At 39.9% G+C, this 23,063-nt stretch overlaps 1 protein-coding gene across 4 annotated transcripts in view; it reads left to right on the plus strand.

The window, feature by feature from the left end:
• The window catches only part of COL11A1 (collagen type XI alpha 1 chain), a 236,045-nt gene that overhangs the window by 98,330 nt on the left and 114,652 nt on the right, over positions 1–23,063 (plus strand). For all 4 annotated transcript variants that reach the window (XM_054037965.1, XM_054037966.1, XM_054037968.1 and 1 more), the window contains 13 exons: positions 627–680; positions 793–846; positions 1,445–1,498; positions 8,218–8,271; positions 8,400–8,444; positions 10,364–10,417; positions 10,514–10,558; positions 10,963–11,016; positions 11,475–11,519; positions 18,710–18,763; positions 21,253–21,297; positions 22,716–22,769; positions 22,860–22,904. In XM_054037965.1, the coding sequence (XP_053893940.1) occupies positions 627–680; positions 793–846; positions 1,445–1,498; positions 8,218–8,271; positions 8,400–8,444; positions 10,364–10,417; positions 10,514–10,558; positions 10,963–11,016; positions 11,475–11,519; positions 18,710–18,763; positions 21,253–21,297; positions 22,716–22,769; positions 22,860–22,904 (657 nt within the window). The remainder of the gene's footprint in view (positions 1–626; positions 681–792; positions 847–1,444; positions 1,499–8,217; positions 8,272–8,399; positions 8,445–10,363; positions 10,418–10,513; positions 10,559–10,962; positions 11,017–11,474; positions 11,520–18,709; positions 18,764–21,252; positions 21,298–22,715; positions 22,770–22,859; positions 22,905–23,063) is intronic.

Below are 23,063 nucleotides of genomic sequence, written 5' to 3' on the forward strand. Positions count from 1 at the left end.
GCCAGTCATTAGCTGCTGCTTAGCTGGTTCCCAACACATGCCTGCTGGGCTTCTCCTTAGATCAGGGTTTGCTACTCGCTGGCTTTGCAGGTCCTTAAAGGGTCAGACCACTCGGCTGCATTGCCCTAAATTATTGGGCACTGATTCGGAGGCTTTTTTCAGCTGACATTTCCACCCAAGGTCCATATTGGTTTTGGACAAGAGTGCTCCCTTAGAAACACCTAGAACTGCCTTCAATGAGAATCACATGCGCATGTGAAAGCGGAATGAGGTGTGCAGTCTGTGAAATACTTTGGAATCCCTCTGGATAAAATGTGCTGTGTAAATATAAGTTCTCATTAAATATAGGTGAATTTAATTTTAACATGGCTAAAACAAGATTTGTAAACCATGACACTGAGATTTTCAAAGACATTCAAGGGATTTGGATGCCCAATTTTCATCACTAATTAATAGGAAGTGGGGACTCCCTTAGATAGCTTTGAAAAATCACAATCTTGGTATTTAACACTGTATTCCTAAATTGTTGGTTAGCTGAGATGTTTGGCAGTTTTGTTTAGCTAGCTGTTCTAGCTTTTTGCTGCCACATATAGTATGATTTTAAAGATTGTTTTGTTTAAATTCAGGGTCCTCGAGGTATTCAAGGTTCCATTGGTCCAAGTGGGAAACCTGGCAAAAGAGTGAGTATCATATATCTGGTAAAAAATTAAATTGAAATCCAAATGAATTAACACTTCCTCATTACTCTGGATGTCAGTTGTTGGCATTTTCAAATGTTTGTATTCTTTTCAGGGTCGTCCAGGAGCTGATGGCGCTAGAGGAATGCCAGGAGAACCTGGTTCAAAGGTACGAGATCAGAGGTTGTATTTCAATCATGGCATGGATGATGCACATTTTAAATAGGCGTTAAGATGCCCTCCACCACATTGCAAATATAAAAACAATGTAGAAAGCTAGTCTGCAATGAAAATATTGATGCTTCAGACAACCAGATAAGAAGCAAAAGTTGAGCATGAATCATCCATTTAAAAATATGGTAATTCATGGTAATGGACAGCAGTGTAACATTTAAGTAATTTGATTCTGATCTCACTTAGGTTGCTTTTTTTTTTACATGGCTGTAACTATTTTCTACAGCGGAGCTACTTCTGATTTATACCAGTATAATGTGTGACTAGAATCAAGCCCTTGGTCTTGATGTTAAATTTATAATGGCATAATTACAGTGGGGTGTAAAATCTGGTGCATGGCAGCTTCCTCTGCTTTGATGCACACAGGGTCAAATTCTGATGTTCAGATGCATGTGCTCAACTCCAAATGACTTGTTGAGATGTGCACATATATCCATGGGTAGAATTTAGCCCACAGTGAGCTGGTGTAATTTACTAAGAATATTACAAAGTGTAATAGTAATTTCTAAGTCTCTAATTTTTTTCTTTCCTAGGGTGATAGAGGGTTTGATGGTCTTCCTGGTCTACCTGGTGATAAAGGTCACAGGGTAAGATAAATATGAATGTTTATATGAAAGCTTATAAAAATGTGGTGGTAGTAGTAACATCACCTCATTTTAAAAAAATAACTTAGGACTATGGAGAGAGTTAAGTCAGAGAATATGTCAGAATTTCATGTTGCAGTATAGTGTCAGAATTGTATTTTTACAAGCATTTCATGTAAGGATTCCAGTAACATGAATTTATAGTTAACGATCCACATACATATTTTTTATTTAAATATATTTTCAAATTTGGGCTAGATTCTCAATGGGTGTAAATTGAAGTAGTTTCCTTAAAGTCAATGGAGATATGCTGATTTACTTCAGCTGATTTACTCCAGCTGCTGAATGGGTTGAAGTTGATTATTAGAAGAAAGTTGCAATATACCAGTGTACAAGTTCTACGCTGAGGATGTGTGTATCCCATGACCAGTATAGTCATGATGTTTCAATAGGCAGATTGTATGCCAGTGGTGCCTTCTCCTCTCTGGGAGCAGATGGGGAATTGAGGTCACACAAAAAGTCCGTGGCACAGCAATGAATTGAAGTCGGGTCTCCCTTCCACTAGGGCAGTGCCCCAACAACAGGCTATCCTTTTCCCCTTGCTTTGAGGATACATGGACTTTAACAGCTCTGAACACAGAGTAATGCAGAAAGTTTTGCAATTGTTTGTTCGTGTTCATGGAAAACAACATCCTTGACTTGTAATTTTTTTTAACACCATTAAAAAGGCTTGCTCAAACAAAGTAGCAATCAAGAATACCTACAATGCTAAGCTGTATTGCTTATTGACGAGGACTGAATCAATCCAAACACTTCAAATATCAACATTCCAGAATTTGGAGAAAGACCAGATCTGAGAGCTAATTTTGGTTGTGTCTGGCCCTGTACAGCAGTGGTGGAAGAAGTCTTCCTCTTGGAATGCATCCCTATTGCAAGCGTTAATCACAACTGCAGTTCCCTGTACTCTCCTGAATGTGGTTCTCCTGCTAGTTCTCTTGTAAGGCTTAGCCATGATAGAAGGAACTAGAAGAAGGCAGGATAATGATTAGCAAACCACAGATGGACATATATGCTGCAATCTTCAAAGGACTAGTGCAGTAGCTACACTTCTTAGGAACTTGGGGAGACATTGAATACTCCCCATATTCCTATAGTGTAGTGTGTTGTAGTAATATTTGATGTTGTTCTCCTCAGTCCTGTTTGTATGTGGTGTAGAGGGAACTCTTACTTTTACTACAATTCACAATTCTCTCAATCATTTTTCATCAAACCCTTTCTTCCTAGAGAATAAAACAAGCAGCTGTTTGCAGATTTGAAATGTGGGTTGATCTGTAGGTGGCCAGTAGAGGGTACCAGACATTAAGATCTAGTCCTGTGATACTCAATTAGATCTACCCACAGGCCAATTTGAGAATTTTATGTCAAGAGGTGGGCCATTTGCACAGAAGGCTGACAAAATAATAATAACAAAAATCTTCAGCTGCCAATAAATAAAGACCTTGATTGCAATGTAAGTATTAGTGTTTTTATCTTTTAACAAAGTTTATAAATCAATATTATTACCCAGATTTGTGGCAATCTCTAATGGGAGAGGTGATCAACAATCTCTGGCAAGCTTTGTGAAGAGCGGTTTATAGGAGGTCAGGGCAAGACACATGCACTGGTGAAGATGCTCATCTGTCAGATGATTGCGGTGTTGTTTTTTTATACTGTTCATAGTAGAAAACCCAGATTTGCAGAGGTACATTGATCTGAACATCGTTAAGAGATATATAGCTAGATTATGGATATTCTGAAACTGGTCATCATATTGAGTCCAGAAATCACAAAGTCCCATTTTTCTGAATTTTTGTCTTCAAGATATCTGAGCTCTGGAGCCTTACACTTTCTAATTGAAAGGCACCTTCATCAATTGAATCAAGAATAGTCTTGGCTTCAGAATGGCAGAGTTCATCAGTAGGGCCAACAAACGGATCACAAACAAATAAAAGCAAATCCTTTTAAAATGTGATTTGAGAATTTTAAAATTTCAAATTTTTGATCCAAGTTTCATTGGTAGCAACAACACACAATGTGGTAAAGTGCAATATCTTTTCTGTTAAGTCTGTCTGGGAAAATGTGCGCTTTTCAGAGGAATCTTAAAATCTTTCAAACAAATCTCTGAGACTCCTTGCATGGCCTTGGAGCTGCAAGCTGAGGGAATTCAAGTCACCAGTAATATCACACAGAAAAGCTACCTGTGACATAGAGGGGACTTCATTCATAAATTCCAGGAACTCACAAGCTATGTTGGTCTTGTAGTTTGAAAGAAATTCTATTATTTCTTTTTGAAGCGCACAATATCTCTCTATCACACACCCCCTACTTAACCAGTGAATGTCATTATGCTGCAACAGATCACTGTATTTGGCTGAAACATCTTGTAAAAGAGCTTTCAAAAATGACGTTGGAAGACAGAAGTTGAACGTATCTCATTCACTAATCTCATCACAATACCCATTGTTTTTTTTAAGTCCCCTGACAATTTACTGCGCAAGACAGTCTGGTAAATGATGCAATGAAGTGTATTTAATGAAGGGTGTATCACTGCCAAATGTGAAGCAAAGCCCTTCTCTTTCCCTGTCATAGAGGGACCTCTGTCTGTAACAAGCAAGTTTACTTTCTACAGATCTAAACCAATTTTTTCAAAAAAGCCTTTAACTTTTCAAAAATTCTCTCTCCTGTGGTGTAGATTTCTAATGGTAGTAAGCACAAAAATTCTTCCTTGAAAATTTCACTATCATAAAATCTAACAAACAGTCATAGCTGGGCAGTTTCACTTAAATTGCTTGATTCGTCCACTGCAAAAGACATGTTGGCATTTTTTAAATCAGAAATCAGTGCTAACAAATAAACCTCCTAAATTACCTCCAATCTTCGCACTGTTCTGGACTCAGACAGGGGAACTTGCTTCACACAGTTCACAATGTCATCTTTGTTTTTATCTCCAGCAAAAAGCTCCTCCAGCATTTCCAACGTGCACACGTTCACAAGCTAGGCATCCAGGAAAGGCTTTTACTTTTTAGCTATTACCAACATTTTCAAAGAGAAGCTGTTGCTTTTTCCTTTACAGTCACTGATGTTGTGAGAATGACATTTGAAGTGTGATACAAAGACTTTCGATTTTCAATTTTGTCACATCTTGCAACACTGCCAGGAGGACAGGCCATGTGGAAGTTACCATGCTTTGATTCAAAGTGACGTCTCATGCTGATGACCTCACAGATAGATACAGTGGTTTGGATTATTAAACACAAACGTTTTGCGTTTAAATGAGGTGGCATAATAAATAGAAAACCCGCTGTCCAGTTTGGGTTAAAACCTCGGTTTTTGCTGTCAACTTTGCAAAATTTACTCCCACTTGCATTTATTTTTGGCCCAATTTCCATCACTAATGAAAAAAATGGGCAGCGTCCTAGCTCAACCGTATCGCAAGAAATTAAGATCAGTAAGCAGTGCTTAATTTGTGCCTGAGCCCCAGCACCTCTAGGCTTGGCAGTTCATAGCTCTGGCACCTCTGGACTCCTGGCCATCAACTGCTTCTCTCTGGCTGTCCAGCTCTGAAGGCAGCACTGCCGCCAGAAGCAACCTAGAAGTAAGGGTGGTGTGGTATGGTGTATTGCCATCCTTACTTCTGTGCTGCTGCTGGTGGTGGTGGCATTGTCTTCAGAGCTGGGTGCCCAGCCAGCAGTCGCCACTCTCTGGCCACTCAACCATTGCTTAATTTGTGCTGGGGCTTGCTTGGGCTGAGCCCTGGCACTTCTTTCATTACAAATTAAGCACTGCCAGTAAGTTACTAAGGAAGGCATAGGCAAATGATAGGCAGTGCATCATTGTCTGTGAATTTAATTATAAACATTGTTTTAAAGTGAGCTGGCAGGTCACACAGGAAGCTTTGTCGGGCCACATTTGGGCGCCAGTCCACCTGCTGAGTATCACTGATCTAATCACTGTGCATCTCTCATGTGTCCTCTGAAGACTGAGCAACCCTTCCAAAGTTGACTTAGGCTACACTTGCAGATGTAGAGCGCTTTGAGTTAAACCAGTCTTTGGAGAGTGCAATAGGGAAAGCCCTGCAATCTGTTCACACTGACAGCTTCAAGTGCACTGGTGTGGCCACATTTGCGGCACTTGCAACGACATTGGGAGTGGTCCATTATGGGCAGCTATTGCAGCATGCAAGTGACTGCAATGTGCTTTTAAAATGGGAGGGGTGGGAGTGGAGTGTGGGGGGAGAGAGCATGGGTTTTTGGGGGGCTGAGAGCATGTTAGCATGCTGTCTTGTAAGTTCAGACAGCAGCAGACCTCCCCCCACCCGCCTCTCTCTCTCTCTCACAGCATTCCACAATAATGGTTGCTTTGTCTCAGAGCCGGCTGTCAGAAACAGAGCTTTCAAAGGCCATATCCGCATTCCTAGGCGAGTTCAAAACAATGACAAGAGTGGCCACTTGACTTAAGGGGATTATGGGACATTTCCGGAGGCCGATCAGAGTGCAGTAACGCAACACCTCGTTCACACTGACACCCGGGTGATGTAGTCAAGGCTCATCAAATGATATTCCTCTCGCCGAGGTGGAGTACCAGCAGCGCTGTAGACGCAGAGTCAGAGCGCTCTACGTTCCTTGCCAGTGTGGACGGGTAGTGAGCTAGTGTGCCCAGGGCTCCTTTATTGTGCTGTAACTAGCAAGTGTAGCCAAGCCCTTAGGGTGAAGAGATCTATGTTTGCTTTCTAATATGGTATAACAGAGCTGGCAAACTTTATGACCTTTAATTGTATAGTGAAAGCAACCTTTTTTGTTCTTATTCAGAAATATGGATATCAAATTCATATTTTCTAAACAAATGTAAAATATCTTCCATCCCATTGCTTGGGAATAACTATAATACTTATATTAAAATGGGAGTCCTCTAAATATTTAGAAAGTATGACAAATCTGAAAGCAGTACCATTCAAAACCAAAGCAGATAACTGCAGCCCTTCAGATTCATGTGTAGTGAGAGGACATAATGCAAGGAGCTGTTTGCATAAACATTCACCTCTGTACTCCCTGTAATAAAAAAGCACAGCGGAAAAAGAAATAAATCCTTTTCTCCTGTAGTTATATTTTATTTGCAAGAATACTAATGTTGTTTAAAAAAACCCCACCAACCTTTAGCATATTCTTTTTAGGAATCTTTTCATGTCTAGTCATGTTTGAACTGGGAACACATACTATAATTTCCAGACCGGATGTCTCTCTGAAAGACATATGCTTTAGGCAACCACAAATTACTGAGCTCACTATAGGAGTAACTGGATGAAATTCTATGGCCTGTATTATATAAAGAGGTTAGACTACATCATCTAATGGTCCCTTCTGGCATTATCTCTATGAATCTATGAATTTGCATGCAATTTAAGTATTTAGATTTATGAAGAATATGCCTATCCAAAGGTGTATATAAAAGTGAAAGAATAATAAACAGTCTAAAACTAAAACTATCTTAGACATCCCCCAAATTAAAGACTTTCACCATGCCCATCCTATCCATTCAGACCTTGTTCTGTGCTAGCAGACCAATGGAAGAAGAGAATTTGAAGGCTGAGGACACCTTACTGATAATGAGCTACCTCTGGCCCCATCATGATTAAACCAGGACATTGTTAACCCAAGCTCCTAAGATGATCTCAACTGCCATAGTATTACAAGAAGACAGAGGTAGCTGCTCAGATAAACCAAGAGCCAACCACCTGAAAGATTTATAGATTTAAACCTATATGTTAAATTGCACCCAGAAAGGAATTAGAAGCCAGGTGATGGACTACAAGTGTCATGTGCTGCCTTCAATAAATGTCGCTTAACACATAGGAAGCAGCATTCTATCTGCACCAGCGAATGTTTTTGAATAGTGTTAAGACATAGTGAGGTTCTATTAACTGCACCTTTGTTGCCCCAAAGCTGAGTTGCGTTCTATACGCGGCTATTTTTCTTAATGACCCCACAATCACATTGAACAGAAGGGCAGTGGAATAAACACCTGTCATCCCTTATACAAGAGACATCTTGGGGTAAATAAGCAATCACTGAAAGCTCCCCAGCAGCACTCTGAAGGAGAAAAAGAATGGAGACACTCAAGAGTGATTCCATATAACTTTTCTAGGATTCACAGATGTGGTCAGCACCTTGGAAACACTGCTAAAGCTAGAAGACTCAGCATGAACAATTTTATTCATCCTATAAGGAGATCACTGATTAAAAATCCCCTCTCCAAAAAGAGCTCAATCAGTTGTGTTTAAGTTGTGCAGCACACTAGCCTTCTTTAAAAATGAGAAATAAATCCGAACTACATCGGTCCGAAATCTGCTAAGGCTCTGTGTACGTACGCCTGAAAAGCCCCAGTATGGCCATTTTTATGTTCTGATGGCAGAACCCAGCCTTACATGCAGTAACGATGATATGATTATTGAACATTTCTGAAATGTTAATCCTTCCTCACATTAATCTGATAAAAGATTTTGGATCCACCTCTAAACGAAAACTTCTGCCAAGTAACATGTAGATTTGTACCTGTTTGCTATTACAGTGAAGATGTTCTGACATACCATTATGCAGCTAAAGTGGTATTTCACTTTCCCATCTCTTGTTGTTTGCAGCCAGAGTTGTAACCTGCATTATTTTAATATGGCTTTCTTAATTCTACAGGGTGATCGTGGCCCACAAGGACCTCCTGGTGCACCCGGTGAAGATGGAACAAGAGTATGTTACTAGTAACTTCAGCTCACTAATACATACAATAACATCTAAAGCAAGTCCTCCCAGAAGAGGAATATTTCGGTGACATATACTCTTCACACTAAACCTTCTATTCCTTTTTATAATGACAGGGAGAAGATGGAGAAGTTGGACCCAGAGGTCTCCCAGGTGAAGCTGTAAGCGAAGCTTTTTTACTATTCTATTTCTGGTATGCATGCTGACTTTTTGCAGAACAAAATCACTGTAAGATTTTTCATTCATTTCTACTAAGCTTTTCCCAGAGGGAAAAAAGTGGCAGTTCTGTATGGAGAGTAAATAATGGGCTAGATTCTTCTGGGGTGTAACTCCACTAACATGACTGGAATTATCCATGGATGAATTCAGTCCAGCGTACACAACTTCCAGAATCACTGTACCTGATCCTTATCTCATTTGCTCTGGTGTAACTGCACTGACTTCAGTGGACGTACTCCTGATTTACATGAGGGCAGTGAGGACATAATCAGCCTATTGAAACCTCTAGGGATATTTCACAACAGTCTGTTTTTTGTGAATATTTGCAAAATTTCACCCAAATTCCCCTCCCTTGCCCACATTGCTTCTCTTTATTGTATATTTCGCAATTGTTACATGTCCAAGAATTCCACTGATATCAATAGGAATTCCACCAGTGCTGTTAATACAAGGGAGGGAGAGGAATTATTCCAGTTTAGTACTAATGTGGACACGAGAACGAATGGATACAAACTGGCCGGGGGGAAGTTTAGGCTTGAAATTAGACGAAGGTTTCTGACCATCAGAGGGGTGAAATATTGGAACGGCCTTCCGAGGGAAACGGTGGGAGCGACGGACCTGTCTGGTTTTAAGATTAAGTTGGATGAGTTTATGGAGGGAATGGTTTAATGATAAAACATAGTAGCCAAGGAAAACCAAGCAATGGTACATGAACAGCATAATGGCCAACAAGGGTCAGGCTAGAGACTCTTGCCTATATGCTCGGGGTATTACTGATCGCCATATTTGGGGTCGGGAAGGAATTTTCCTCCAGGGTAGATTGGCTGAGCCTCTGGAGGTTTTTCGCCTTCCTCCGCAGCATGGGGCAGGGATCACTAGCAGGAGGGTCTCAGCCGATTGAAGTCACTAAAACACAGGATTGGGGACTTCAACGGTAGAGTCCAGGGAAGGGTCTTGCGGCCTGCAGCATGCAGGGGGTCAGACCAGATGATCATAATGGTCCCTTCTGACCTTAATGTCTATGAGTCTATGAGTCTATGAGTTACTGCAGAACAGAGATCTGCAGTGCAGGCAAGAGATCCAGGGCCTGGCTCAGAAAGGATAATTTTATCCTAAATATCTGACATATGCACTTTCCAGATACAAAGTGGGTGTAAAATGCTGCTGAGTCAGAATGATAGTAATTTGCATCCTCTTTACACAAGAAGAAACAGAGAGTAGAGTGAGGCCTGTCTACTTCAGCCACAGTGTCTGATGACGCAAATAATGAAAAACAAAATGCACTTACACTGTGGAAAGTTAAAAATAATGCTAGGGAACAAATTTTGCTCCCCCTCCTCAGAAGAATGGTCCCATTGATTTCAGTGGAATTGCTTGTGGGAGCAGGTCTACCCTTCTCCTTGTGGAAGAGTTTCTATTTGTTTATTATAAAGAGAAAGACTCCAAATGAGTAATTTTCAGCTATCTAGCAGAGATTTTACTACCAAGAAAGACAGCACTTTCCACAGTAATACAGAACATGACAGAAATCATTAAAACCACCTTGTTTTCATTAAATATATAAATAGTTGGCACCCAGTTCAAGTGACTGTGGAAGGTGCTGCACCAGTGTTCCAGGCAGTGGCAGGGAGAAAATCTCCCCCTTCAATCTTTCTCTGGTATGAGAGACAGAGCTACTCAACAAAAGGTTCCTTCAACCCATAGTGTGCTCTCGATACAGGGCAGAGGTCAGGAGGATCCCTTGTAGTATGAATCCTTTTGTCGGGCTGTACTGCCTCCCTCCCTCCTACTCCTGCGGCCTACCCATTTGTAAGGAGGAATTGCACCTACATTTTTAATATGAACTGTGTCTTCTCTTCAGGGTCCAAGAGGATTACTGGGCCCCAGGGGCACACCCGGTCCCCCAGGACAACCTGTACGTATGGCATAAAGAGTGAGGTATTTTGGATGTGCAATTTCCAGTAAAAAATAATTCCGCCCAGTGTTGCCTCTATTTTTGTTCTTGTTGCAGGGTGTTGCAGGTGTTGATGGCCCCCCAGGTCCAAAAGGAAACTTGGTAGGTAGATAATTAGGGAAACAAGCAGAGGTTTGGGATTGTCAAAAGTCCTTCCCCTTCCCTACCTCCGTCACTGTTTAATCTAAAATTCAGATTCCTCTCGATGTTATATTGAAGAGAACAGCCTTGTGTACCATCTGCTCAAACCTAAATTCTGCCCTCATTTAACCTCCTGCAGCCCTCAGACTCCAGCTCTCAGGGTGTAAGTATGGGTGGAATTAGCCCCACATTAATAAAATATTGGTGATATAAATTAACTTGAAAAATCAGACTAGAGAGACAGTTAGTTGGTAGATTTAAAAGAGGGAAAACACAGAGATGTGCTTATATTTCTTTAGGTCTGACAATGAAGATTTGTAACACAGAAGCCCAAACCTAATGCCTCTGTATTTTTTGCATGGTAGGGTCCTCAAGGGGAACCAGGACCTCCTGGTCAACAAGGAATCCCAGGTCCACAAGTAAGTGTTCAGTAACCCACAGGTTATACTACATTCCTTTAAACAAATGTTTAATGAATACAGATTAGTACAGGGTTAGCTTTTCATATGCAGGACTGATAAAGCATGAAGGATTTTATAAATAATGCTGAAAATGTACATAGTACAGTGGGAGCAGAATTTTAAAGCAAGCTTGCAAAGGGCTTTTTCATTTGCAAGAAAAATGACTCATTCAGTGTTCCTGGAATGCCGGCAGGAACGGCCACACCTGTAGGAGGGTTCTGAATAGGATCCTGTTACAGACTTGATGCCAGAATAGTAGCCTGTGCAAAAGGCTCACACAAAGCTCCTTATCTAACTGGTTTAAAAAAACCACACACTTATATTTTATATTTGCCGCTATGTTTAAACAGATTAATAGGGAAAATGTATGTATATTGTTATCCCTGATTTCTCACACACTGGCTTCTTTCTAATAGGGGCTTCCTGGTCCACAAGGTCCTATTGGAGCTCCCGGTGAAAAAGTAAGTTATAAGATTATTCTGGTATTTCATAATCAGTGTATCTGTGTAACAACCTCTGGTTAAGTGGTTAAGGGCTTTTCTTTTTGTTTAGATATTGGATACCTACGATCTCAAACATAGCAAAATTCCCTAAAACCACCAAGTAAAGTAATGAACAATATGGGCCTAACTCTCTTCTCATTTACACCGTTTTTTTCACTAGTGTAACTTCTTGAATTTACTCTTGATTCATGCTGCTGTTACTAGGATCATAATTTGGCCCATAGTACTAAACTGTACATGATTAAATACAAATAGACTCAGACTGCTGGGCTACAAAAAAAGACAGTTTTTCCAATTTAAATGTATTTTCTATGAAATAAAATTCTCTCTCATCTCCTAGACTTTTAAAATATCTACCTCTTTCTTTAAACTGAGGGCCTGATTCTGATCTCAGTTACACTGATGGTACATTAGCATAATTCTGGAGTTCCACTGGAGTAGCTGTGTTATCATTTAGATCAGAATAAGGCCCTATTTGTTTATCCTTGTGTTTCCTGAGCAGTAACATTCTGCTGCAAGTTCTAATTATGTCCGTTTCAAATTTCACACTCCTAGTAATTGTCTCCTTTCTTCTTTTAGATCCCCAATTGATTCCACCCTGGTTTCCCTCTCATTCATGGTTTAATATCTTCCTAGTGCTCTAGTATCTCAGCTTCTTAGTGGGAGGGATTGAGGGGGATTTTAGGAAACAATACATAGACTTCCTACCTGGCTGTCTTCCCTAGAATGTTATTCTCGGAAGAGGGCTGTGTCCACAACATATTCATTCCACAATCCATCATGAATGCATAGCATGCCTTGCAGCTATCAGAGGTTCAGGGCTATAAGACATGGTTTCTGCCACTTTATCTTGACTTGTTTCTTTCATATAACGTGACCATTTTTCTGCTTCTGAAGTGCCAAGTACAGGTCAGCTATGTGAAGTAAAAAAGCTTTTTCCCCTCCCCTGAGTTGTATATATTTCTTGTAGAAACAATCCTGCAGTCTACATTTGAGCAAAACTCCCACTATAGTCAATGGGAGTTTTGCATGAGTAAGAATTGCAAGAAATGGCCTTGCATGCTCATCTGTTCTTGCATGGAATTGCTCTGATTTTAAGTCTTTTATCCCATAGTTGTTCATACTTTATCCCTGACATCTATATCAGATAGCTTAGAGGTGTAAACTAATTGTATTTTTTATATATAACACCTACAATATATTGTTTATGGGCTTTTTCACAACAGTGATTCACTTAAGGGATGGTTCACTACCCATTATAATAGAGATTACAAGGATAAATAGGCTAAAAAGGTGTGAAATAGTTTGCTTGCTTCCAACCTATCCATATACTTACCTTATTTTTTGAGTTTTCTTGGGTTGGTAGTCTTTTCTGGTTTTGAGTTTAATATTAATGCAAATGAACTGGCAAACCAGTTTGTTAGCTTTGTTACATTGTAACTTACTGCTAGGTAGAAATGTTATGTTCGTTCATGGGTTAAAAAAGGGAAGGTAGATATCCCAAAGATAAAATCTCTTAAATAAATGTACTTTAGCAGTGAAAGGTGTCACATTTCATATTAAAAAATCCAACCTTTGATCTTCATCATTATTTCTGCTAGTTTCTCCCTACAGGATAGAAACCATCTTGCCCAGCATTATATACATTTCTACGGGCTATGTACCCTCCCAAAACATCATAGAGACAAGAGTCGAATTGATATGGAATGCGTTACATTTCAACTGTAGTCAAAGAATTTAAAAAAAAAAAAACATACCTTAAAGGCATAACCCTGCATTTGGAATAGGGTGGAGTCAGACCACCACAAGGGACAGAAATCCTACTGGAGTTCCCCAGAATGCAAGATAATTTTGTTCACTGCTACACCTCTTCAAGAGGTGCAGCCAGGGCAGGCTCTGCTGAAACAAAAACAACCCCCCCGAGCGCCGCCCCGCCGAACCAAAAACAAACAAAAAAAACCCGAGTGCCGCCCCGCCGAACCAAAAACAAACAAAAAAACCCGAGTGCTGCCCCGCCGAACCAAAAACAAACAAAAAAACCCGAGTGCTGCCCCGCCAAACCAAAAACAAACAAAAACCCCCCCAAGAGCTGCACACCGAAACAAAACAAACAAACAAACAAAAAACCCGAGCGCCACCCCAAGATTGGCTGCCCCTTACAAGGTGCCGCCCCAAGCACGTGCTTGGTCGGCTGGTGCCTGGAGCTGGCCCTGGGTGCAGCATACTCCAGCCTGTGTCCTAGGCCCATTCAGTGACCTGGTGAGGAGTGGAAAGAACAGGGCCATGCCCTGCCTCATTCCCACTCCCTTTGGAGTCTCTGTTACCCATGTGGAAGCACAGAGAGTGTAATGCCAAGCACAAGAATTACAACTTGTGTGGGGCCTGTAGAGGAAGATGACTTCAGTAAATTAAACACTTACGTACACAAGGCTTTATATGCTGGATAGACTTCGGGGCATATTGGCTTGTGCAGTATAAACTTCATGAGCTGAAGGGAGCATGCTCTCCTCTCTCAGGTGCCCTATGCAAAAGTAAGTCTGATATCCTGAGACCATACACACACTCTCTGTTGCTCAGTCCGTGTAGTGCTTACACACTGAACATGTACCAAGAGTCATCTTAGAAACACCATATCTGTAAGTTCCATAATTGTCCCTGAGTATCTCAGAATAATTGCCCCAATTGGGTCTACTGGGAGGGATTGCAGACCAAGGACTCTGGGCTTGGTTGTGCCAGAAGAGAGGAATGGCACTTGGAGAGAAGGAAGAATGCAGGCCACTCAGGAAATAAACTTTTATACACAATGTTTGCAGGAGACTACTCACCTAGAAACTTTTCTGTGTACAAATTGCCTTGCACAAGTCAATTTTACGAGAGGAAGTTCTGGCAAGTAAAATATTAAAAGGAAGTTTTTCCACCCAAACCTGCCCCCATAGAATGATTTCCCTTTCCAGAGTCACCTCTAAAGTTTTCCATGTGAAACTCCCCAACATCTAAAGTTTTCTCTGCTAAAATATACTGGCATCTAAAATTTCCCCTGCTTGCATCTAAATATTTAAATGAATCCAATACGTTACACATGGGCATCTCTGATATTGGAGGACCAAGCAGTGACATTTTAAATATTGATAGAAACCTTTCCCTCTGACACTGAAAGCTTTCCCAGTCCAAACCCAGTCACACCATTACTTGTCTATGCTCAAACCCATTCACATAAAACATTTTCCCCATCTAAACATGCTAATATAGGTTTCCCTCACAAAAGTTTCATAACAAAATTTTAGGTGTCCTCTCTCTTAGGATCAGGCCTCACACTAATAGATGGAGATTTTATTTAAAAGTTTGCATTGGTTTGATGCAATATATTCAGCACAGCCAATCCATCAAGATTACTCATTCTCGAGGGCCCAGTCCTAAAAAGGAACTCATGAGTAACTCTACTTACATGGGCAGTCCAAGTGAAATCAATGGGACTACTTATGTGAGAAAAGTTTCTCAGAGGTATAAGTGTATGAGAATGAAAAAACAGCAGCAATCATATTGCTGCCAGCATACCAGAATATACCTCGATGACTAATTAGAAACCTAGCAACCTTAGGTCAGTGCCTGGCACTAATACAGGAATGTCTGTTTGATCACTTGCTTCCTCTTTGGTAAGCTTGTGTACTGAGAGTGGGCACAGCTACAGACTGGGCATGGACCAGGACAAAGACCATAAAGACCAAAAAAAATGATGATGTTGTAGGTGTTGCAGTTGATGAATGCTGTGATGCCATGATGGTACTAAATAAGAAAAATGTCCAATACAAAGAGGATGCATTTGTCATTATCCAGCTAATGCAAATTGCCCTAGGTGATGATGGCTTGGATGTTACTAATTTTAATTTGGTCTGTTAATGTTCATTACAGATTAATTCTGTGACTCACATAGGTTTTTATAATGCATTTGTGATTAAAGTACCATTTCATTTTGTTTGGGCTACATATTCTTGAAACCCTTAGGAACGAATGTTGCCAATTTGCTTTGCTGCTCTTATGTGGTGTAGACTTAGGTTGGAGTCTAGGTTGGAGACTAGGACCCAACCTGGACTTTTTTTTGTTCTAATAAAATTTCTAGTTACATAACATGTTTTTTGGTTGACGGACAGACAGACATCAAACACATCTCTTATGACTCTTTGAAGATCATCAGCAAACCTTTCATTTCCAAAAAGTCACATTCTGTCCTGCCATGCACACAACTTACCCTCCATTTGTAGCTCTGTTTTTGTGTTTGAAACAGTGCAAACCAATGAACAGCCAGTTCTCAACCCTGGGTTCTGTGACTCACCTACATCATTCAAATTGTTCTTGCTTTGCAACTTTAGATGCTACTGCCTTTGGCCTTCTCTGGACTCTGAGTGATATCCTGGCCCCTTTAAGTCAAAGACAGGGTGCCATTGACTTCAGTAGGGCCAGGATTTCACCCTTTGTCATTTTCTGTTCTTTGTACATTACTTTGTATAGTGAACACTACATTATATTTCTCCACTTGTTCCTTTCGTGTCTTTGTGTATACATTTTAGGGGTGATTGATATGTGCAACTGGTACATTCTCTCCATCCTAACTGCTATGGTCCATTTCTAAATGTAATTTTTGCCTTGTTTTTCCTCCTTGTGCCTTTCATTTCTCATCTGCTCAATGATACTTTGTGAACAACAATGCATTTTTCCAATGGCCTCTACTTTACTCAATCATCTTCTCTCTTACAACCAGGCATTTGATACGGTCTCGCATGATATTCTTATCAATAAACTAGGCAAATACAACTTAGATGGGGCTACTATAAGGTGGGTGCATAACTGGCTGGATAACCGTACTCAGAGAGTAGTTATTAATGGTTCCCAATCCTGTGGAAAGGTATAACAAGTGGGGTTCCGCAGGGGTCTGTTTTGGGACCAGCTCTGTTCAATACCTTCATCAACGACTTAGATATTGGTATAGAAAGTACGCTTATTAAGTTTGCAGATGATACCAAACTGGGAGGGATTGCAACTGCTTTGGAGGATAGGGTCATAATTCAAAATGATCTGGACAGATTGGAGAAATGGTCTGAGGTAAACAGGATGAAGTTTAATAAAGACAAATGCAAAGTGCTCCACTTAGGAAGGAACAATCAGTTTCACACATAAAGAATGGGAAAAGACTGTCTAGGAAGGAGTACGGCAGAAAGGGATCTAGGGGTTATAGTGGACCACAAGCTAAATATGAATCAACAGTGTGATGCTGTTGCAAAAAAGCAAACATGATTCTGGGATGCATTAACAGGTGTGTTGTGAGCAAGACATGACAAGTCATTCTTCCACTCTACTCTGCGCTGGTTAGGCCTCAACTGGAGTATTGTGTCCAGTTCTGGGCACCACATTTCAAGAAAGATATGGAGAAATTGGAGAGGGTCCAGAGAAGAGCAACAAGAATGATTAAAGGTCTTGAGAACATGACCTATGAAGAAAGGCTGAAAGAATTGGGTTTGTTTAGTTTGGAAAAGAGAAGACTGAGAGGGGACATGATAGCAGTTTTCAGGTATCTAAAAGGGTGTCATAAGGAGGAGGGAGAAAACTTGTTCATCTTAGCCTCTAAGGATAGAACAAGAAGCAATGGGCTTAAACTGCAGCAAGGGAGGTTTAGGAGGGACATTAGGAAAAAATTCCTCACTGTCAGGGTGGTTAAACACTGGAATAAATTGCCTAGGGAGGTTGTGGAATCTCCATCTCTGGAGATATTTAAGAGTAGGTTAGATTAATGTCTGTCAGGGATGGTCTAGACAGTATTTGGTCCTGCCATGAGGGAAGGGGACTGGACTCGATGACCTCTCGAGGTCCCTTCCAGCTCTAGAATCTATGAATCTAAAACCCAAATAAACATATTTTTACATCTTTCTAATTTGCATATTCATTGTATTTGGAGACATTTTAAAAAAAGAAAAGTTGGGTAAAATTATGGTGAATCTGAAAACTGATGCTGAATGTATTTTGATGCTGAAGTTTTTCATACAATTCTGTAAATGAACATTATTTTCCTGATGTTATTTTCCCTCATTTCATCACCTCAGTTTAACTGGTAAACAACCAGCGTTGGCTCCAGGCACCAGCGCTCCGAGTGCATGCCTGGGGCGGCAAGCCGTGGGGGGGCGCCCTGCCGGTCCCTGTGAGGGTGGCAGTCAGGCAGCAGGCTGCCTGCTTGGGGCGGCAAAAAAGCTAGAGCCACCCCTGGAAACAACATGTTATTCCTTCTCCCTCATCTGTCCTTTCTATTTAATTTCCTTCCCAGGTGCCTATGCTTTTGTTTAGTTTTTCTCATTCATGCTAAAGCAGCTGCTTACTACTCTCTGATCTAACTTCAGACAGTTCTATTTTGATGATGGTTATAGGAATCGCACACTTTTTCAGGTAAAAGGCAAGTTAGTTTAACATTACAAATGGATATTTTTGAGGTACGGCTGGTACTCAGGTGGAGGAAGTATTTCAGTATCCAACTATAGCTAGTTGAAATATTTAAAGCCAGAAGAGAATTCAAAAGGAAATACTTTTTTCACACAATGCATAATTAGTTTGTGGAACTCATTGCCACAGTATGTTGCTGAACCCAACAACTTGGAAAGATTCAAAGAAGGATTAGCTGTTTATATGGATAACAAGAATATTCAGAGTCATAATATTAATAATACAAATTTTGGAAGAGAGATAAAACCTCATGCTTCAGGTCTTAAGTCTCTAACTATTAGAAATAGATTATTCAGTATCTGCCAACTGAGAGGTTTCTTGCTCCTTCCTTCTTGGACAGGATACTGGTCTAGATGGACCATGGGTCTGATGCCATATGGCAATTCTTCTGTTCCTTTCTCATTTGCACTAGTGAGCATTGAGAGTAACTTTTTTGAAGTCGTTGGAATTGTTATGGATTTACACTGGTGTAATGGAGATCAGAATCTAAGTTTCTGGATCTAGCTTTTGGAACACTCTTCTTTTATTTTTTTTCCCCATCACTTTGTATGTTTTAACATATTTCTTTTTATTCATAGTTAATTTGTTTGTTGCAACCTATTTTAGCTCGAGCAACATATTTGTTTAATATTATTCCTAAAATGTTTCCTTTTTGTTGTCTTTAGGGACCACAGGGCAAGCCTGGCCTTCCGGGACTTGCTGGTTCTGATGGGCCTTCTGTAAGTAATTTTGTCTTTTGAATGTCTAAATTCTGTTAAAAATCAGTATGCAGCTTTGGGTCACTGCATGCAATGTACTGCATTACAAGAAGAAAAGAAGCAGCCCTCTTAGCTGGGAACAAACTTGTAAAGCCTGTGTATACCTCTGTATTATTTGAACTTGAGGCGTTATTAAAGTTAGGGGGCTGCTAAGATTTGCTGAATCCCTTTAGAAATGTGTACCTTGATAATCAATTATGATTGCAACATCTGCACTGACATGCTATGATAAGCTAATAGCCAAAGAGACATACAGTGGATCAGATCCACTGTTTCATTTATGTCAATGTGGCAGTGTAAATGGGGGATTGTAGCGAAGCGAGACTCACCAGTGAGGTGCCTCCTGCTGGTTGTCTTGGAATTAGCTCTTTTCCAGCATATGGAGCGCCCTCTGCAGGCCGGTGTCTCGCCTGCCGCTGGCCCCATGTCCCTATCAGACCCCGGTACCTGCGTACCTCAGGATTTTGCCCCAGCAGTACCCCCACGCTCTGGGTCTCCTCTCCCAGGGGAACCCTCAACCCCCGCTCACTGGGGCAAACTGAAGTCTGTCATGGCCACTCATCACTGGCAAGGAGGTGGGACCAGCTGCCTCTGCCTAACCCCAGGCTGCACCTCTGCAATCCCAGTACCTGTTTTGCCTTTAGCAAGGCCCACCACCTGCGGATTTGCCAGGCTGGAGCTTCCCAGCTCCTTTTGCCTTTCCCCAGCCCTGCTCTACTCCTGATAGACTGTTGGCAATGCATAATTATGGCATTGTTGGAGATTCCGGTTAGACTTGAATCTTTGTCCACTTGTGCAAGTTTTTCTCACTTCTGAAAACTCTCAGCCCTTACAAACATCACTGGTATTTGAAAACCGACATTTTGTTACACATAAAAACTCAGAAATAAAGACAAATGCAATGAAGAATGAATAAGCACAGGTAGTCATGTGTTTGCATGTGTATGTGTGTGTGCGTGCTTGTGCATGAACCATTGCCTGCACCCCACCATCTGTCTAGACAGTCGTCTCCCTACCTTGTGTATGTGTTTCTTTGGTTGAAAGGTAGGGCAGGCAGCTTAAGTCACTGAAACTCTTGGTAAGCATTACCCCTGACAGAGGTAGCATTGTAGAATCACAGACTTTCCATGCAGGGTAAGTAGTTATAACTTTGTGTGCAATAAGATCATCTGCTTGAAGATTAGTTCAGATTTTCAAACCAAGATGTATTTGTTTGAGTAAAACTGAAAAAATTGCTAATGCTGTTTGAGGTGAGCAAGACAATAAATTGTTTCTAGCTATCTGTTACTCATCCTTCTAATCAATATTCTAGAATGCACAGATAGATAAGTGCTATATATATATTTTAAAATACCTGCCAATCCTTAACTGATAAACCTCTGATTTTTATGTTTAGTTTGCTAGCTGGTAAAATGAATTTAAAATATGCTATTAATTAATGGTATATATATATATATATATGCCATTAATTAATAGCATATTTTAAATTCATTTTACCAGCTAGCAAACTAAACATAAAAATCAGAGGTTTATCAGTTAAGGATTGGCAGGTATTTTAAAATATGATTTGACATACTGAAAACACTTTTTGGAAGTTAATACCACAAAGAAGTTAATATTTAAGAAGTGGCTACATGAACAGCAAAATTAAAGATTTACTATACCCTTTAAATAAGAGTGGAGCTACACAAAGTAGAAACAGTGTTACTTGTTGATTTCCTCATACTGTAATCTGCCATTAACATTTTTAATTTGACTTTAGTGTAATTTTTGATGACAGATCAAATATAATCAATGCTGTCTCCCACTAGGGATGCAGTGAGGAATTAATCTTTTGAGTGATCTCCCTCTCTCTTTCTCACACCCACACCCACACCCACAAAACCTTAATTCTTGGGCTACATTTCTAGTGGGAGTTTTATATATCTATAATTATATAGAATTTAAACAGTAGCAGCCTGCACCCCTCAAAAAGTTTTATTTTAAAAGTAAGCAATGATTTTAAGGAAAAGCATTTAATTAATGCTATAAATGAGACTAGATTAATCTCTTTATAGGCCTCTCAGACAACTATTGTGACCTTTTTATATGCTTTAAGGATTTCTGCATGAAGTTGTATCATGTAGGCTCTTTCAAAATACTGTAGTAATCAAATCTGAATGTGTCTTAGATTAAAAAACTCCTGCAGTTGATCAAAATGTTGCTTAATACATTCACATCAATATAACTACTGTCCAGATTTCTTTGTTATGTAAACTAGTTATATATTAAAACAGTAAATCTCTCCTCAAAATCAAAGGTGTATTTTTCATGCTGTAGTCCAGAAACAGGGCTGGATTTGGGGTCATGATGATGTTCAATTATTTAAAACCAATTTATTTGTATAATGAATTGTTTTCCACAAAGAGCATATTTTCCAACAAATACTGTATTTATCTGTCTGTAATCAGGGTCATCCTGGCAAAGAGGGTCAGTCTGGAGAGAAAGGTGCTTTGGTAAGTTTCAAAACTTCCATAAACATATGTCTATTCAATTTGTATTTATTTGTTTATTTAGTAAATTTGTCAACCATGTAATCTGTTGCTCTTATAGCTATTGGGAACTTAAGTGATAGACATTCACAGCATGTGTGTGCTGACAACCATATTTATTGAGTACCAGTCTGTGAACTCCACAAGCAGTTTTACTTTACCTGGGCACTCTTTTTATATTTATTCATGTCTACTCAGGATTTCATAAACTGTCACATGTTTCAGACAGATAACTTGCAACTTCTTTGAGTTTGCAGTTTTATAGTGTATGCTACTTGCTGGGACTATTGAGAGGCTCAGTTAGGGGGGTATATCAAAACATACACATTCAATGGATTTTTCAGTCACTTACAGGAAGTCAGTGGGAAATAATTTCTTCATTGTAGTGAAATATTTAAAGGGTTTATAAAGCTCTCTGCCATGTTAAGGCCAGATTCTGAAACCCTTACTCCTGCTGAATAACACACAACTTCCCAAGTAGTCCTGCTGAAGACAATGGAGTAAAGTACCATACAATATAAATATAAATATAAATCAGGGTATCAGTATCTGGCCCTTATTCTGCAATCTATTACATGTTTGGGGGCCTTTTTCTTTATTATGAGGCCAGGAAGGATTATGAAACAGGATGTACTACTAAAGTAACAAAGGTTTATCCTCTCTTAATTTTATATTTGCAAAGGTTTAGTGAAATATATTTAAAAAAATCCTCAGGAAACAATAAATGCCAAAAAATCCCCCATCAGTATCAATTAAATGTTGACTTTTTTTTTTTTTTAAATCAGACCCTGTTTACTTCGGGGATTTTTTAAAAGAGACCATGGTTGGTTGATTACTCTAATGAAAATGCAAACACTGAAAAAAAGAGTCAAATTCTGAAGGATCTGTATATATGGGAATAGCAGACGCCTATATGAGAGTAGAGTATGGCACAGAATGTAAATTTGTGAGATTTTTTTTAAAATGATGGGGAAGGGCTAGTAGAGTGATTTACTCTTATGTCTTTATAGCGAACACATAGATTCTGCCCCGTGCAGATGTCATTAACACTGGTGTGTTCTCCTTATATTTTCAAAATTATCATAATTTCAGATTATTTATGTTGTGAGTTGATGTTTTTAGCACATCGCTTTCATTTGAAATTTCCAAAAGTATAAATCCCCAGCAAAACCATAAATAGATCCACAGAAAATCTGAAAAACGCTTTGATATTCCCACAAGTTTTCTTGGGGGCGGTCAGCCAGAAAAGCCTGTCTGCCCAGTATTATTCCAAGGTCTTCCTTTAGACTACTTGTGGTATCATTAAGGTAAGTGGATCGTACTTAGAAAACTATTTGTTAACTGACTAACATTCAGAGTTTTTCTAATCCAATGTATTTTAGGGGCCTCCTGGTCCTCAGGGTCCAATTGGCTATCCTGGTCCTCGTGGTGTGAAGGTATGATTCTTTTTTTTTTTCTTTTTTAATCTGAATATTTGAAACTTTCTGGTTATGTACAGTGAGGCAATTTCTCATTGCTTTCTACAGGGAGCTGATGGTGTCCGTGGTCTCAAGGGCTCCAAAGGTGAAAAGGTAAACATGGAATTGGACTTGCTTTTGTTAAAAAAACAGTGTTTTTCTGTGTTCCAGTAAACAAAAGGGTCTCCTTTTTTCAGTGCTACATCTTTTATTTCCTTACCGCAAGCAGCGTTGTTACCAGACAGCAATGGTTACTTTTCACCATCCCAGGGG

This window comes from Malaclemys terrapin, chromosome 8 (assembly GCF_027887155.1).
Source record: "Malaclemys terrapin pileata isolate rMalTer1 chromosome 8, rMalTer1.hap1, whole genome shotgun sequence".
NCBI lineage: Eukaryota > Metazoa > Chordata > Testudines > Emydidae > Malaclemys > Malaclemys terrapin.